General features: G+C 43.8%; 1 protein-coding gene across 1 annotated transcript in view; it reads left to right on the top strand.

Annotated features, from left to right (window-relative positions):
- WWC1 (WW and C2 domain containing 1) overlaps positions 1–17626 on the top strand; it is a 235908-nt gene that overhangs the window by 157158 nt on the left and 61124 nt on the right. Inside the window, exons 6-9 of the mRNA XM_006864838.1 lie at positions 6714–6843; positions 9099–9245; positions 10510–10583; positions 13616–13858. Of these exons, the coding sequence (XP_006864900.1) occupies positions 6714–6843; positions 9099–9245; positions 10510–10583; positions 13616–13858 (594 nt within the window). The remainder of the gene's footprint in view (positions 1–6713; positions 6844–9098; positions 9246–10509; positions 10584–13615; positions 13859–17626) is intronic.

Raw genomic sequence — 17626 nt, 5'->3', positions numbered from 1 at the left:
TTGTACTTCAGGACAGATCTTGAAATACTCTTTTTGGCAATGAATGTGATGCCACTCCTCTTCAATTTATTGTTCCCAACATAGTAAACCATATGATTGCCTGATTAAAATGGCCAATATCAGTCCATTTCAGCTCGCTAATGCCTTTGATATCACTGTTTATGCATTTCATTCATTTTTAACAACTTCCAACTTTCCTAGATTCATACTTAGTGCATTCCATGTTCCTATTATTAATGGATGTTTGCATTTGTTTCTCCTCATTTTTGATGGAATACAAATTGAAATTGAAATCTTCCAACAAACTGATGTAGGTGCTCCCTCATCTATGCCAAGAAATTTTTAAGACAGCTTCCTGGCCAACTGATTGGAAGAGATCCATATTTGTCCCCATTTCAAAGAGAGGTGACACAGAGAAATGTGGAAATCTTTGAATAATATCATTAATTTCACATGTAAGTAAAATATTGCTGACAATAATTTTAAAACCATTGCAACAGTACAAAAACATGGAATTGCCAGAAATTGAAGCCAATCCAATTTCAGAAGAGGATGTGAAGCGAGTAATATTATTGCTGATGTCAAACGGATCTTGGCTAACAGCAGAGAATACCATAAAGATGTTTACCTGTGCTTTATTGACAGTGCCGAGGCTTTTGACTATGTGTATCATGACAAGCTATGGATAACATTGCAAAGAATGGAGGGTATTCCAGAGCATTTAATTGTGCTATGAGGAGCCTGTACAGCAATCAAGAGGCAGTTGTTCTTACAGAACAAAGGGATACTGAATGGTTTAACATAAGGAAACGTAATCCATATTTATGCCCATTCCAAAAGAGGTGATCCAACAGAATATCGAAATCTTTGGATAATATTGTTAATTTCACACATAAGTAAAATTTTGCTAAGATAACTCAAAAACGGCTATAGCAGTACATTGACAAGGAACTGCCAGAGGCTCAAGTTGGATTCAGATGAGGACGTGGAATGTGGGATATCGTTGCTCACATCAGATGGATCTTGACTGAAAGCATAGTATACCAGAAAGTTATTTACCTGTGCTTTGTTGACTATGCAAAGGCTTTCGACTGTGTGGATCATGACAGACTATGGACAACATTGAAAAGAATGGGTATTCCGAAATACTTAATTTTGCTGAACAGAACAAGGAGACATCGAGTGGTTTAAAATTAGGAAAGGTGTGTACCAGGGTTGTATTCTTTCACTCACCATACTTATTCAGTCTGTCTGCTAAGCAAATATTCCAAGAAACTGGATTATATGAAGAAGAACATGACATCAGGATTGGAAAAAGACTCATTAACAGCCTGTGATGTGCAAATGATACATCTTTGCTTGCTGAAAGTGACCAGGACTTAACATACTTATTGATGAAGATCAGAAACCACAACCTTCAGTATGTGTTGCAACTCAATGTAAAGAAAGCAAAAATCCTCACCACTGAAATCAAATGACGTATTGCAATATAAATCTGCTGAAATCTTTCAAGTGTTCAAGAGTAAAGATGCCAGTTTGAGGACTAAGGTGCACCTGGCCAAACCACGGTATTTTCAGTAGCTTCATATGCATGTGAAGGTTGGACAGCAAATAATAAATACTGTAGAAGAATTGATGTATTTGATTTATGGTGCTGGCAAAGAATATTAAAAGTACCATGGACTGCCAGAAGAACAAACAAATCTATGTTGGAAGAAGTACAACCAGAATGTTTCTTGGTAGTCAGAATAGCTCGACTTTATCTCTCATACTTCCGACAGATTTTAAGGAGGGTGCTGGCCGTAGAGAAGGACATCATGCTAGGTAAAGTAGAAGGTCAGTGAAAAAGAGGAAGAACCCCAGCAATATGGATTGGCACAGTGGCAGTAGCAGTGGGCTCGAGCTTAGCAAAGATTGTGAGGATGGCACAGGACCGGGCAGTGTTTCATTCTGTTGTCATAATGTTGCAGAGTCAGAACTGACTTGATGGCACTTAACAACAACAACAACAAGCCCATCTGTCATACTGTGGTGGCTTGCATGTTGCTATGATGCTGGAAACTATACTATCCATTGTTATTTCAAATACCAACAAGATCACGCATGGTGGACAAGTTTCAGTAAAGCATCCAGACTATGACACAATAGGAAAAAAGGGCAGGTGATCTAGTTCTGAAAATTAGTCAGTGAAAACCCTATGGATCACACCAGAATACTGTCGGCTATAATGCTGGAAGATGAGTACCCTAGGTTGGAGAGTACTCAAAATACACAGTGACTTCAGGAATGAACTCCAGCAAATCAACAATCAGGAAGATGGTGTAGAACCACAGAACATTTTGTTCTGTTGTATACGAGGTCTCTATGAGTTGAAGCTGACTCATTAACAAGTAGCAACAACTATAGATTTATGTGTATGTGTATATATTGCTATTGTTTTTGTTGTGTGCCTTTGAGTTGGCCCTGACCCATAGTAACCCTGTATAGGGTTTCTGAGGAGCGGCTGGTAAGCTTGAAGCACCAACCTTGTGGTTCAAACTGAATTTGCATTCCAGCGCATTAACCCACAGTCCCGCACCAGGAGTCCCTTTCTGACTCACAGCAACCCTATACTGGATTTCTGAAGTTGTCAGTCTTTATAGGAACAATCAGAACTGACTCCATAGCACATCACCACCACTATATATATATATATATAAGTAGTCCTGGTGTGGCATTGTGGGTTAATGCGCTGGACTGTAAAGTCAGTGTGAACCATAAAGTCAGTGGTTCAAGCTCACCAGCTGCTGCTTGGAAACACTATACAGGGCTGCTATGGGTCAGAACTGACTCAAAGACACTTAACAACATATAATATATATATAATCCCATCTGTCAAACCTGATTCTAAACTCCTTAAGACTGAGGATCATACTTTATGCTTCTTGGCAATCTTCAGTAGCACTAATTCTGAACAATAATGTAAGCTTAGAACATTGCTATGTTTGATCTATAATGCAATAGCCTGAGGCTTCCACTTCCTGCTAGTGAAACAGCTTCTGAGCACATAGTTGAAGGGCAACTCACTACACCTGGATGTTCCCTCCCCTCACAACCTCCACCCCCAAACCCTCAAGAACTTCTAGTTAGAACACTTCTCATTATTCTCAGAGCCACCGAAAACCTGTTTTACCACTTTGTCACCCTGTAGCAGCATTGAAAATTCTTGTCATTTGGTAAGCTGATGCCGAAACTCCCAAAACAAGCCTCCTTTTTCTCCCTGTGCCTCATGTTTGATGTCAGCCCCAGATAAGACTTTACTGCAACTCTGGCAGCCCACGCACCTTAGCCTGAAACCTGGTTGCTGCTTGGGGTAAAGGAAGATATCTGCTTGAATGTAGTCCTGTGACACACAACATTAGGAATGTGGCCTCAAAAAGCCAAGTGGACCTGGATTCAAATCTCAATTCTCTGGGACCCTAAAAAAGTGAGCTCCAGTTTCTTGGTCAGAGAAATAAAGAGTATATAAGGAGCTCTGGTAGCGTAGTGGTTACGAATTGGGCTGCAAACCTTAAGGTCAGCAGTTCGAAACTATCAGCTGTTCCGCGGGAGAAAGATGAAGCTTTCTGCTCCTGTAAAGATTTACAGCCTCGGAAACCCTGTATAGGGTTGCTATGAGTTGGAACCGACTCCACGGCACATAACAACAACAACAAAGATTACATCGGTCAATCCCTGTCGAGTTCATAGCAGTACCTGGCATATAGAAAGATATTAGTAAGCGTAGCAAGGGGTGATGATGTCCTCTAGCTAGCTGCCTGCTTGGATTTAGAAAGGGAACTCAGATGAACTATATGTCAGCCTTTGCTGGGTAAAGACATCAGTCACCTCATTTCATCATCATTATCCCCTTATGAGAATGTTTGTGTTTTACCACATTTTATAGATGAGGACACTAACATGGTCAAAAATACACCTAAGGCTACCCAGCTGAGTTTGGAGCCCAGGACTGATGGATTTTTGATGCTCCAATGCTCCCTTCCTGTCTTCATGCAGACAGAACTCTTCCCCATACTCAGAAAACATGAGGCACCTGTCCATCTCCTTTAGGACCCTTCCTTTTCAGGGTCTAGTGGAGGATGATCGGGTCACTCCTAATTCTTAGCCTACTCTCCTTTCAGAACACCAGGCGGGTAAGTGTGGAGGCCCATCCATTTATTTTATTCCTGGTCAGCAAATCCAGTTCTAAAAAGGGAAGGGAAAGGAAGAGGAAGGAAGAAAAAAAGAAGTAAGAAAGAATGAAGCTTAATGAGGCTGCAGGATGGCTCTTGGAGGAGACTAGAAAGGAAAAGCAAAAGCATTGGGCCTGCCATGTTGCTGAGCCCCTGCAAATAGGAAAGAGTTGAAACTGCATTTTGTCACTGTGGGAAAGGGCAGTGCAGCATTTTCCTACACATCACTGAAGCCACACAGCCCAAGAAATAGCTATCTGGACAAGACAGAGAGGAGCTGCTGCTGTCCAAACCACCCTGCCTTTCAGCTACTGTCCTATGGCAACTGACTGTGTGGATCTCCTAGGTTCTGAGAGAAAGGACAGACCCTAAAACACATGTGCGCACACACACACCGCCTCTCTCCTACACACATTACACACATACATACACACACAAGTATTCTTTTCCTTAAAAGGAAAAAAAAAAATTTTTTTTTTTTTTTTAATGTGTTCATTCACTGAACACATAATGGTGACCCTTTGTTCTCTTTCTCTGCTCCAGCCCAACAGCGCTCCCTCTCAGGATTGCTCTCTGGAGCCAAATTCCAGAAGCCAGTTGCTAAGGCCTCTGAGAGAAATCAGGTAGAGGCCTGTGGAACAGTCCAGGGCCCAGGAGACAAGTTGCTTCTGTCCCATCCTGTTGGCATTGGATAGCTGGGTACAGCCCCCTCCCTGAAATCCCCAGCTCCTTGACATGCTTAAATACAAGGCATCTCTCCCCTCTCCCACTTGGGGCCAGGCTACCTCCTGTCCTACATGTTCTCTATGAGGGAGCCTGGTTGCCACGAAGCAGCTTCAACAGGATTCTAGGCGGGAAAGTTCTGGTTCGACAAATGTGTCAGACTAAATCTGAGACCCGTGTCAGCCGACCTGGCAAGTGTGCCAAGGCTCACATCCTCAAAGGGAATAGATAGACTATTTTTACTGGGGAGACATAAGTGGGGCTTTGTTTTCCCTCCACAGAGGCTGGAATAACGGAATAATGGGGGAGGGGGGTGCTGTGTGGAGACCAGGCTCCACCCTCTCTCCTGTTCGGAGGCATGGACAGTGAGGCCATGTTGAAAATCAGGCCCCTCCTCCCAGTAGCCCCCTCCTCCTGTTATTTTTAGCCCTGGACAATTTGGCCTATAGCACAAAACCAGAAAGGAATGCCTGTGAGGGGTTTGTCTTCCTTAAGTAATGGGTTTGTGGTATTCCCTCAGACTGTAAAGCTTCATTTTCTTCCCAGTGGACTCAAACCTCAGGCCTAGCCTTTGGCAAAAATGAGAAGCAGTGAAAATTGAGTTCTTTTCTGCACCACACCCTTCCCTCCATCTCTGGATTGAGCTGACCTTCAGAAAACTACATCAAGCCCCTTCTCTCTTTATTTACCCCTGCCTCCCTATCAAGGAGCTCTGGTAGCGTAGTGGTTACAAGTTGGGCTGCCAACCTCAAGGTCAGCAGTTCAAAACTACCAGCGGTTCCACTGGAGAAAGATGAGGCTTTCTGCTTCTGTAAAGATTTGGAGTCTCAGAAACCCTGTGCAGGGTCACTATGAATCAGAACCAACTCTACGGTACTTACCAACCAACAACAACCTCCCTATCAAAAGGAACCTGTATAGTTTTGGTGTTTGCTGCCTCAAGTAGGCTCCTGGCTCATGGAAACACAGTGGAACAAAATACAGCCTGGTCCAAGCCCTTCTTCCTAATGTTGGAATTCTTGCCCTCCATGCAGGATTCCTGATTAAGACACCTCAGGTTACAAACAGTACCCGTCTGTTAATGGAGGCTTGCGTGGTTGATTTTGTGCTGCCGAATAGGTTTCAGTGGAACTGAAGGTAGACCAGGATGAGCCAGTAAACGCTGGAGGCTAAAACTATTGTAATCCCTTATGTGTGTGCAATGCTTCCTAACTCACCACACAGTTTTCCCATGCTTGATCCCATTTGACTTTTGTAACAATTCTGTGAACATAAGCAGGTGAGGTTATGTGGATCCCCATTTGGAAGAAGCGTGGGCCTGTGGTTGAAAACCAAGCCCAAGGTCACACTGTTAATCATAGGAGGATTGGGATTGTTTGAACCTTTCCTTCATTGTGTCCATTAATTCTGTAAATAATGATTGAAGGTAGTGGTTTTTAACCAGGGTTGATTTTGCCCACTACAGGACCTGTGGCCATGTCTGGAGACATTTTTGGTGCCACAGCTGGATATAGGTAGGGTGTTGCTGGCATCACGTAGGTAGAGACCAGGGGTGTTGCTAAGTATCCTGTGGTGCATAGAATAGATCTGCACCATACATTGTAATACATGTTCAGGGACCCTGTGTGCCTATTTTCAATGGAGAGAGCTGGATAGAGGGAGGATGTTCAGGACAGTTGTGGAGACTTTGAGGGACCAAATTTTATGTCTGGTTTTCTACTGGGGAAGCCCCACCCTGGTCATATCTTTGTCTGACCTTTCCTCTTACTTGTCTCCTAGAATCGATAAGAAAATGTCTGATGCTCAGGGCAGCTTCAAACTGGATGAAGCTCAGGCTGTCTTGAGAGAAACGAAAGCCATCAAAAAGGCCATCACCTGTGGAGAAAAGGAGAAGCAAGATCTTATTAAGGTACACACCTTTTCCAGGGAGGTGGGCCTTTTGCAATGAAGCTGATTTCCCCTGTGTGCCAGGGCTTGAGTGCGCTGTTTCCCAACGCTTCATAGATCACTGAGTTCTCATTGCTAGTCTCCTTGAGCTTTGGTCCCATTTTATAAAGGAGGAAACGGAGGCTCAGAAACATTAAATAGGTTGCCTAAGGTCACACCACTCATGAAAATGACAGAATTAGAACAGGAGCTGTAAGACCTAGCCTAAAGGCCATGCAACTGACTTATTTTTCAAAGAACCAAAGGGAAGAAGGTAGTTTTGATATCGCCAATCTTGATATGGAAAAAATAGCATCTTTACAAGCATTGAACCCCATGTATTAGTGGTTACGAGCCGGGCTGCTAACCTCAAGGTTTGAAGCTACCAGCTGTTCCGTGGGAGAAAGACAAGGCTTTCTGCTCCTATAAAGATTTACAGCCTCGGAAACCCTGTACAGTGTCACTATGAGTCAGAACCAACTCCATGGCACACCACCACCACCACTGGCGTGGGTTAATGTGCTGGACTGCAAAGTTTGAACCACAAGGTTGGCGGTTCAAGCTCATCAGCTGCTCCTTGGAAACCCTATACAGGGTGGCTATGGGTCAGAACCAATTCGATGATGGCATTTAACAACAACAACATTGGCGCTATAGGACCGGCGCTAGACTGCAAACCACAAGGCTGGCAGTACAAACCTACCAGCTTCTCCTTGGGAATCCTATTCAGGGTCTCTAGGAGTCAGAACTGACTTGATGGCACTTAACAACAACAACAATCACTTATCTGTCAGTTTGTCATACTGTAGTGGCTTGTATGTTGATGTGATGCTAGAAGTGATACCACTGATATTTCCAATAACCAGCAGGGTCATCCATGGTGGGCAGGTTTAGCAGAGCTTCCAGACGGAGACAGAATAGGAAATTAGGCCTGGTGTTCTACGTCTGAAATTAGCCAGTGAAGCTCATATGGAATACAACAGAACATTGCCTGATATAGCGCTGGAAGGTGAGCTCCCTGGGTTCAAAGACCCTTACACAATGCACTGGGGCTTACCAATGATCATGAAGACGGCATATGACCCAGCAACATTTCATTCTGTTGTGACTCAGAGCCAACCCCCCATGGTTGCTAACAACAGCAATTGACTCTATGCTGGGAACTAAACAAATAATCCTAGATATTATTTAATGTTTTAGGAAGGCGATTTGGGCCAACCACTTTGCATACATCGCATCTCATATATTTATCTGATACAAAACTCAGAGAGTAAGGGACCAAGCCACAATTCAAACCTAAGAACACTTGGCTCAAAAGTCCATTCTCTTAACCCAACTACATATCACCTTCCCACACAAAAACTGCCCAGGCCTCTGAGCTACATTGTTATTGTTCTATCTGCATATGCTATGAATGAGTTAGTGAGGGATGCTTTATGCACTTGTTGTTGTTGTTAAATGCCATCAAGTTGGTTCTGACTTGTAATGATCCTGTATAGAGTTTCCAAGGGGTGTCTGTTGAGTTTGAACCGCTGACCTTGTGGTCCAAACCAACATTGCGGTCCAGTGCTTTATCCCACAGCGCCACACCAGGACTCCGCTTAATGCACTATGACACAGTAATGCTGAAGCTCTTGCCCAGTAAGAATGTCAGGCAGTGGACAGTGAGTTGTGTTCCTATCACGATGTAGTGGTTTGCTTAAGAGCTGCCGTCTTCAGTCAGGTAGACCAGATTCAGATCCTGATGCTGCCAATTGCTGGTTTCTTCATGTAAACTCCTTCATCAGTACCATAATCAGTAATTATAGGCCATTCCTGGCAGGATTGTTGTCAAGATTCAGTGAGCTGTTGTAAAGCCAACAGTTAATGAGTTTGGGCTGTACTAGTGCTTTAGACTTGTCATCACATTTCATCAATATAACCTGTGAAATAGGACTTATCATTATTCCCATTGTACAGGAGAGAAAACTGAAGCACAGACCATATCATATAACACAGAAAAGCAGCGTAGGGGTTCTAACTCCAGCAGCTTGACTCCCAAACCAATGTCCCTACCAGTCAAGGATGTGACACACAGTGTTTGGAAGCATAGTGAGTTCCCTCAAAAAAATAAATTAAAAGGTGTCTAGTTGTGGTTTCTAAGTCACGAGAGTTGATGAGGAAAGCAAGAGGAGTGTGGCTGACCCAGCACCCCCTCCAAGGAAGGTGTCTTGCTCACCCTGCCCTCCACCCCTTCAGAGCCTGGCCATGCTGAAGGATGGCTTCCGTACGGACAGAGGGTCCCACTCAGACTTGTGGTCCAGCAGTAGTTCTCTGGAGAGTTCTGGCTTCCCACTGCACAAACAGTACCTGGATGTGAGCTCCCAGACGGACATCTCAGGAAGTGTAAGTAGGCAATGTGTGTTCCTGGGCATCTCTTTGGGACATCATTTAAGAGGCTGTTACAATCCCTTTAAATGGATTTCTGGAAAATGATTACAATACCTTTGCTCACCTGAAATGCTGCCTGTGGCTCTCAGTGGGGCTGGCAGCTAACTCAATCCTCTGGAGCTCCAGGCTGGCTGAGATAGTGGTGTAGAGGAAAAGCCAGCACTGGCTCCGTGGTCTTGAGTGTTGATGTCCAAGCCCTTGCATTCCTAAATGCTACTGTACAAAAAAACATTTGAAGGACAGCATGTCTTTCTCTGGTTCCTTTCATACTATTGTTCAGCTCCATTCTGTTGTCCTTTCATCAGCTGGAAGGCAGAGGATAGTTTCCTCTTGTAAATCCCAAAACAATGCATACAAGCTTTCAGACAGCTGCTTGACTGCAGTTCAAAAGCTCAATCTGGTAATAGTCATGAATAGCGAAAGTGCTGTCCAGCCTCCCGCAGCTCATGAACATATCAGCCAGAATAGGATTGACCCATGACAATCTCCAACTCTGGAAAGCTTTTGTTTCAATAGAGCAGGCGACTTTGAACAAACCCTCCTCCCAGCCTCCGTGGCTAAATGTTGTTTCCTATCTGATTTCTATAGCTGTGCCCCACCCGTGAAGAGAAGCTATGTCCGTGTGTGATCGGGTGAGCCAGTAGCTTCTTGCCGCTCTTTACAGACTAGCACAGCAAACAGGGCTGCGCCCTCCTCCCCTTCTCCAGCCCTACGTCCAGCCACAGCCACCTGCGGGGCCAGAGTGTTTGCGAAGAATCTGTGTACCTCCTTCCAAGTTCTAGAACCTTCTTCCCTCTCACCTAGTGTTTCACTACTGATTGCAGCCTCCCTAGAGTTTTTGGTTGACCCTCTCCCTGGCTTCCCCAGAATGGCTTTCTTGTTTATTATTGGCTGTCCTTGTTGCCACCTCACCAACTGCCCCCACGCTTCTGTGGCTTGAATTGGCTCTGAGCCATTTGGTGCTGCAAGTTGATATTTTGGGCCCTTGGCTTTTCTTCTAGAGGGAAGAGATGTCTGAATTTGAGACTCTTCCCATGGCCTGAAGGGAGGAAAGTGTTTTGCTTAACTAGCTTCCCTGAGATCTCCACAGGCAACCCAGTAATTAGGGGATATTCTTAGCTGCTTCCCACACAAGCTGTCAAGTCTCTTGTGAGTTCTGGAAATCCAACTCAGCACTGGCCATATAGCGATATAACTCCAAATTTTTGTTCTTCTCCAGTTTGGTACCAGCAGCAACAATCAGTTGGCGGAGAAGGTCAGATTGCGTCTTCGATATGAAGAAGCTAAGAGAAGGTAATTAGAGGGTTGCAGATGGGGGTAGGTAGGATGTTTCCAATAATAATGATTATTACTGTAGAGTGTTTGTTCTGTGCCTGGCTTTCCTCACACCTCAATTTATTTAATCCTCACAAGGATTATGAAAGAGAAGTATTATATTCCTTGTATTTTAATCAACTGTCCCAGGGACTCTGAGATGATAAAGGGTAGAACTGTCGTCTGATCCCAGATTTGTTTGACCTCAACGTCTAATTATCATGCCACTTTCCTACTTCTGTGCCTATACTCTTGGGTGCCCTAGTTGAACCTATAAACAGTTTGTTGATTTATTTGTTTTTATTATAGTAGATATGTATGTAACCAACATTCCTAACATGTATAATTTAGGGACGTGAACTGTAGGTATCATGTTGTACAACCATCACTATTATCTATTTCTAATTGAAGTTGAGTTTGAAGGAGCATAAGTTTTAGCAACAGTTAAAAAGATTCTGAAAACTTCCTGCTTTGGTGTCTTCTGTACAGCTAGGAGCAAGTTGTGCTTTTCTAAAGTGGAGACCTCAGTGACTTCAGATGTTTCCTGGCTTCATAGAATCCTAAGCATTGACTTCTTCTACTATGATTGAAATTAAAATTAGTAAATGACAGGGCAACCCTCTAAGAAAAATATTACAGTTACACATCAGTTTTTAAAAAAGAGGAAAGATTTAGTAAACGTTAGCATAACAGAAATGAAACTGAAAAGAAAACCCTCAAGCAAAGTGAATTTAGCACAGGAAAGTATGTGAAACAAAGAATCCAGCAGGACCAAGAAAAAAAACCACACACAGACACATAGAAAATGACATCAATTTATACCTATTGTAATTATACTGAATGTAAATGGATTCAATATTCCAGTCAAGAGACATGAAGAGCATAATAGAGAAGAAAACAGGATCCTTCAATATACTGTCAACAAAAGACACATCAAAAAGATGGAGACAGCCTAAATTCCCATCAACCAAAGAGTGGTGAAACAAACTTTGACACATACACACAATGAAATACTATAAAACTGTTGAATCTTTGAAACACCTCACAACATGGTTGAACCTGGAGGACATTATACTGAGTGAAATTAGTTAATCACAAAAGGACAAACATCATATGAGACCAACATTGTAAAAAGTTAAAAAAAAAAAATTTCTTAATGAAAGAAACAATCTAGTCTTTTTACGCAGATAGTGCCGAAAGCTAAGAAGGAAGCCCCTCCCCTGCCCAAAATTGAAGCCAAAGCAAAGATGTTGAAGGCCAAGAAGACAGTGCTGAAAGGCGTCCACTGCCACACACACACAAAAAAAGAAGATCCACACGTCACCCACCTTCTGGAGGCCCAAGACTCTAAGGCTCCGAAGGCAGCCCAAATATCCACAGAAGAGCGCCCCCAGGAGAAACAAGCTTGACCACTATGCCATCATCAAGTTCCCTCTGACTACTGAGTCAGCCATGAAGAAGATTGAAGATAATAACACGCTTATGTTCACTGTGGATGCCAAGGCCAACAAGCACCAGCTCACACAGGCTGTGAAGAAGCTCTATGACACTGACGTAGCCAAGGTCAACAGCTTAATCAGACCTGACGGAGAAAAGAAGGCGTATGTTCAGCTGGCTCCTGACTATGATGCTTTGGATGTTGCCAACAAAATTGGCATCATCTAAACTGAGTCCAGCTGGCTAATTCTAAATATAAATTTTTTTCAATACATTTAAAAAAAAAAAAAATCTATGACGGTTACAGGGGAGTTGCAAAGGGAAAATTATTGATGGACTAGAGGGTTGTTGTAGTTAAGTGCTGTCGAGTCAGTTCCCACCTATAGCAACCCTGGATAGGGTTTCCAAGGAGTAGCTGGTGAGCTTGAACTGCCGATCTTGCAATTCAAATGGCTTTGCAGTCTGGTGCATTAGCCTACAGCGCCGCACCAGGACTCAACCCTGTATAGGGTTTCTGAGGAGCAGCTGATGAGCTTGAACCGCTGACCTTGCAGTTCAAAAGGCTTGCAGTCTGGGGCATTAACCCACAGCGCCACACCAGGACTCCGGGCTAGAGAGCAGACACGTGTTAACATGAATGACAGGGAAGACAATATACAACAAGAGGGAGGTTAGCAGAAAAAAGATAAAGGTATCAGCAGACAGAGAAAGGAATGCAGTAGTTAAACTGAATAGAGGTAAATGTTGATTTATCAAGAAATGGTCCCGTTCACTAAGAAGTCCAGAACCAGAACTCCAACTTACTTTCTGATCCCAAAACCCCAGCTCTTCTAACTGTGCCACTGCCATACTAAACCGGAGACACGTGATTAGTGATTCTAAGCTTTTTGTAATGGTAATAGTGGGTCCACACCTGCCTTTGATTGAACACCTGTTACATGCCAGACATTCTGAATTTATTATTGCTCATCTTCAAAGCAATTCTAAAGGGTGAGTAATTGCTTTCTAATCTAGACTGTAGAAGTTTGTCCAATGTTATACACTTAATAATAAATGGTCAGACCAGGTAATAACAACAGTTATAACAGAAACATTTGGTGATTATTGATTGACTGACTGATTGTACTCCTACTATATACTAGATACTGTGCTTGGGAAGTTTATGAATTATGTCATAAAGTCCACAACCACAACTTCAATAACTTTGTTATTCCCATCAGAGAGATGAACTAACATTCCCAAAATTGCACAGCCAGTTGATAAGTGGTTATAAACTGGTTTTGAATCCAGGAATCTCTACTGTACGAGGCTGTGTTCATTAGGGCAAGATCCATGTCTTGTTCATTGTGTGTCCCCATCCCTGAAAAGCCAACTTCACCACTTGACCGATGATAGACTCCCACACATGTCTGTTAGATAAAGGAATGTTCTTGATCAAAAGGAAACAGTCATTAGCAAGGCTTGTTCTGAGGATGTCCTGGGTCCTTGTGCTCTAGAACCTTAGAAGTACAGTCTGATAGTCTGTCCCTTTCTGTCCTTGGGGACCCCAGTCATTCTCCCTTCTCGGCCCCTAGAATCGCCAACCTGAAGATCCAGTTGGCTAAGCTTGACAGCGAGGCCTGGCCTGGAGTGCTGGACTCAGAGAGGGACCGGCTGATCCTCATCAATGAGAAGGAGGAGCTGCTGAAGGAGATGCGCTTCATCAGTCCCCGGAAGTGGACTCAGGGAGAGGTGGAACAGCTGGAAATGGCCCGGAAGCGTCTGGAGAAGGACCTTCAGGCGGCCCGGGACACCCAGAGCAAGGCGCTGACAGAGAGGTGGGGCTGTGCTGGAGTGCATGGGAACCTTCTTTCACTGTCCATCTGCCCTTCAGACCCCAGTGGGGAAAGAGGCAGGCAAGGAGGACAACCTGGCTACCTGGAGCTCCATTTTGATAACACTCAATTTAGAGATCTCTTAACTCTCCAGTGGAGAACTCAGAACTACATGATTCACCTTTCGATGGTATTAAATGAGTTATCAAAAAATCTGCTTAGGTACAGATACTCAGAAATTTCTATTCTGATTAAAGTCAGACTTGTTGATATTTGCTCTTATCTATTCCAACCCTCGGTACCCACGTGTACAAAGCAGAACTGCTCCATATGGTTTCCAAGACTGTGACCCTTCCAAAGCAGATCCCCGGGTCTGCTTCCAAGGTACCTCTGAGTGGATTTCAACCTGCAACCTTTCAGGTAGTGGTTATGCACTAACTGTTTGCACCTCCCAGGAACTCTGCTTAATTAAGAACAATGGTTTTCCAACTTTGTGGTAGTAATTTACATGTTATGTGGTAACCCAATATACAGAAATTCCACAAAACAGTACATTCCCTTTCTACGTATGCTGGATCTCTAATATTTTCTCTCATGCTGCATTTCTTTTCCTGTTGATTTTACCACATGATAAGTAGTTGCCATTTGCAGTTAGAAAAGTTCTGGCATATTAGGGGAAGGGGTGGTATTATGGGAACAAATAGAAATGCTTATGGAGACCAAGCAGGTAATAAAAATGTTAGAGGCTAGCATCTTTCTTTTCCTCGGTGTCCCCACCACCATGCACCTCACACACAGTGTACTGGGTATAACACCAACTTCACAGCAGCCTCTACAATCCCCAGTGTCACATTCATTCTTCCATTCATTCCAGCAGTCAGTCAGTCATTTTCCATTTGTTTTGTGGCACATCTTTTATGTTGAGCAGAGCAATTTGGGGGAGTCAGAAATGTAATAAGGCCTGGTCGCTGCCCCAATGACCTTCAGATCTATTCTACTTATTCTCGATTTTTCGGCAGCAGATACTATAACCAGAGTCACTTCCCCTGATGGGCTTACAATTGAAGCTTCTGATTTTCAAATTGTGTGTATGTGTGTGTTGGGGGTAGGAATGAGCACAGGGATTCATATTTCCAGTGAAATTAGAGGCAGAAGTCCAATTTATAAAGCAGGTAAGCATGGTGGTGCCTTGGTTAAAGTAGGGCAGGGGTTCTAGGTGCCTGGATGTGTTTTTCTCTACATCAAGCCATGATATGTGTGAGGACATCAGTAAATCTTCTAGCTCTAAGGACCCCAACTTGCATCATTGTTGTTAAGTACTGTCAGAATAACCTGCTCAAAACGACCCTGTGTAGGGTTTCTGAGGCTTTTTTTTTTTTTTTTAAACCCTCAATGGTTGCAGAAAGCCTCATCTTTCTACTGTGGAGTGGATGGTGGGCTCGAACCGCGGACCTTGTGGTTCACAGTCCAATGCATATTGTTTGGAGCTACCACACTCCCTCTAGCTTTCATGCTGCTGTACAATTTGGTTAGCACCATCTGCACATTGCAGGGGTCCAGATGTACCCAGCTACTAAGCCTGTGGTGGTTTATAATAAAAAGATCTATGGACTGGTTCATGGTGGGGCATCTCTCCCCACAAAATGTCTTATCAGAACTGCTAACAACAACACCCAAAGTGTGGGTGTTGCTTTCGTTTCCTCCGTCCTCCACTGGGAGGAATGTCTGATGAACTCTGACCCTCCATCAAGTAAAGGGAGAAGGATACAGCCTGAATAATTGGTGGTTGGTTAGCAGCTATTAGTAACCATCCACACTCATGGAAGGAGCAGTCAAGAAATCAAACGATGTATTGCCTTATGCAAATCTTTAAAATGTTGAAGAGCAAAGATGTCAATTTGAGTACTAAGGTGCACCTGACGCAAGCCATGGTATTTTCAGTAACTTCATTTTGTTGTTGTTGAGTGCCATCGAGTCGGTTCCAACTCATAGTCAGTTCCAACTCATAGTGACCCTGTATATGCTTGCAAATGTTGGACAATGAATAAGGAAGACCTTAGAAGAATTGATGCATTTGAGTTATGGTGTTGGAGGAGAATATTGAAAGTACCATAGCCTGCCAAAAGAACAAACAGATCTGTATTGGAAAAAGTACAGCTAGAGTGCTCCTTGGAAACCAGGATGGTATTAGGACCACTTTGTGATTTGAGATTTCTCTCTGCTATAACAATTTTGAGAATATCATGGCTCCATGTGATAAGCACTGGGCCGTGAACTACAAGGTCAGTGATTCAAGACCACCAGCCGCTCCACAGGAGAAAAATGAGGCTTTCTGCTCCTGCAAAGACTTAAAGGCTGGGAAAACCTATACAGGATCACTAAATTGGAACTGGTCACTTAACAACAACAATTTTGGTTTCTTTAAACTAGGATTGGGGGTCCTTGGAGAGACCCACTTAGAGGCACTACATCCAAAAACGTCCATGTGTATCATATCCTTTAACCTGTATTATTCATTTCAACCTCCCAGCAATCCTGAGGGTAATCCTTATTTTCCAGAGAGGAAACTGAGGCTGACCCATGCTTGCTACTCATCAGATCTTTTATTATTGTCTTCAACCCCATCTTTCAGAGTCTGATGGCTCCCTTGGAGTTCACACAGTCAGTTCCGAAGCAGAATCCCCACACTTAATCAGTGACTAGGCAGTCCTAGAGGGCAGGTCCTCTGTAGAAAATGCAATAATAGGGAAGCCAGAGGGCATGAGGGAGGAAGTCATAGGGTTCTGAGAGAAGCCTAGAGGGAGAGCCCAGCCTGAGGGAAGGGTGAGGATAGTGCTCAGGAAAGAGAAGAAAGATGTCCTGGGGTCTTTGTGTCTACACCTGTTTGATTCTGGACCCTATGACTCTTGTTTTGTTTCTATTTCTCTCTCAAAGCCTCTCTTTTCCTTTCTATAGCTTTGTTCCTCAGCCACTCCTCCAAAATCCTATACAGGGTCACCATGGATTGGAACCGACTCAATGGTACTTAACAACAACACAATCTTTGTTCCTATATGTGTGTCTCTTTTTCTGAGTCTGTCTGTCTCTCAGAATGGGATTTTACTATGCTACTTGCAGTTACATAATTGCCTCTCCCGCCCAAGGTGCCTTTGAGAAGGACAGCAGTAGACACATCCTAGAAAGACAGACCCCAGGGATGCAAACCTTAAACACCATTCAGATCATCCAAATCTGATATCTAGACAACCTTGCACCCTTCCCATTGTTTTCCTTCTGCTGCTGCTGTTCACAGTTGGTGTGTAGAGAGGGTGCTGTGAGAGCAAGGATCCCAGCTCCACCTCGCCTCTTGAATTGTAACCAACATTCCAGGTTTGGAACTGTAGTTTTGGGGAAATTCCAGTCCCACCTTCTGGGTCCTCGGCTGCTTCCCTGCTTGATTTTTTCTTGGCTTCCCAGACTGTGCCAGGCATCCCACACATATGCCATATGGCAGGCTAAGTCCAGCCTTGTGGGGAGCCTCACCACCTGCGTGTTACTACTGGTAGCTATTTCAGGCTCAGAGCATGGAGACAGCCTAACCTGCTGCTCCCTCAGCATCCTATGGGACTCCATAAAAGGATTGCCTCTGCATTGTCTCCAGGATATGCTTCTGGCTTTCCCCCCCACCACAAAGAAGAGAAAAGGAAGGTGGAAGTGGCAACTCCAGCTGCTCTCTGACCCAAGTCCTCAGGACAGCTGCTCTTATGGTCAGTCAGGAGATTTCACAGCCTG

This window comes from Chrysochloris asiatica, unplaced genomic scaffold (genome assembly GCF_000296735.1).
Source record: "Chrysochloris asiatica unplaced genomic scaffold, ChrAsi1.0 scaffold00071, whole genome shotgun sequence".
Taxonomy (NCBI): domain Eukaryota; kingdom Metazoa; phylum Chordata; class Mammalia; order Afrosoricida; family Chrysochloridae; genus Chrysochloris; species Chrysochloris asiatica.
The sequence above is the reverse complement of the archived record's forward strand: the minus strand, read 5'-3'. Positions and strand labels throughout refer to the sequence as shown.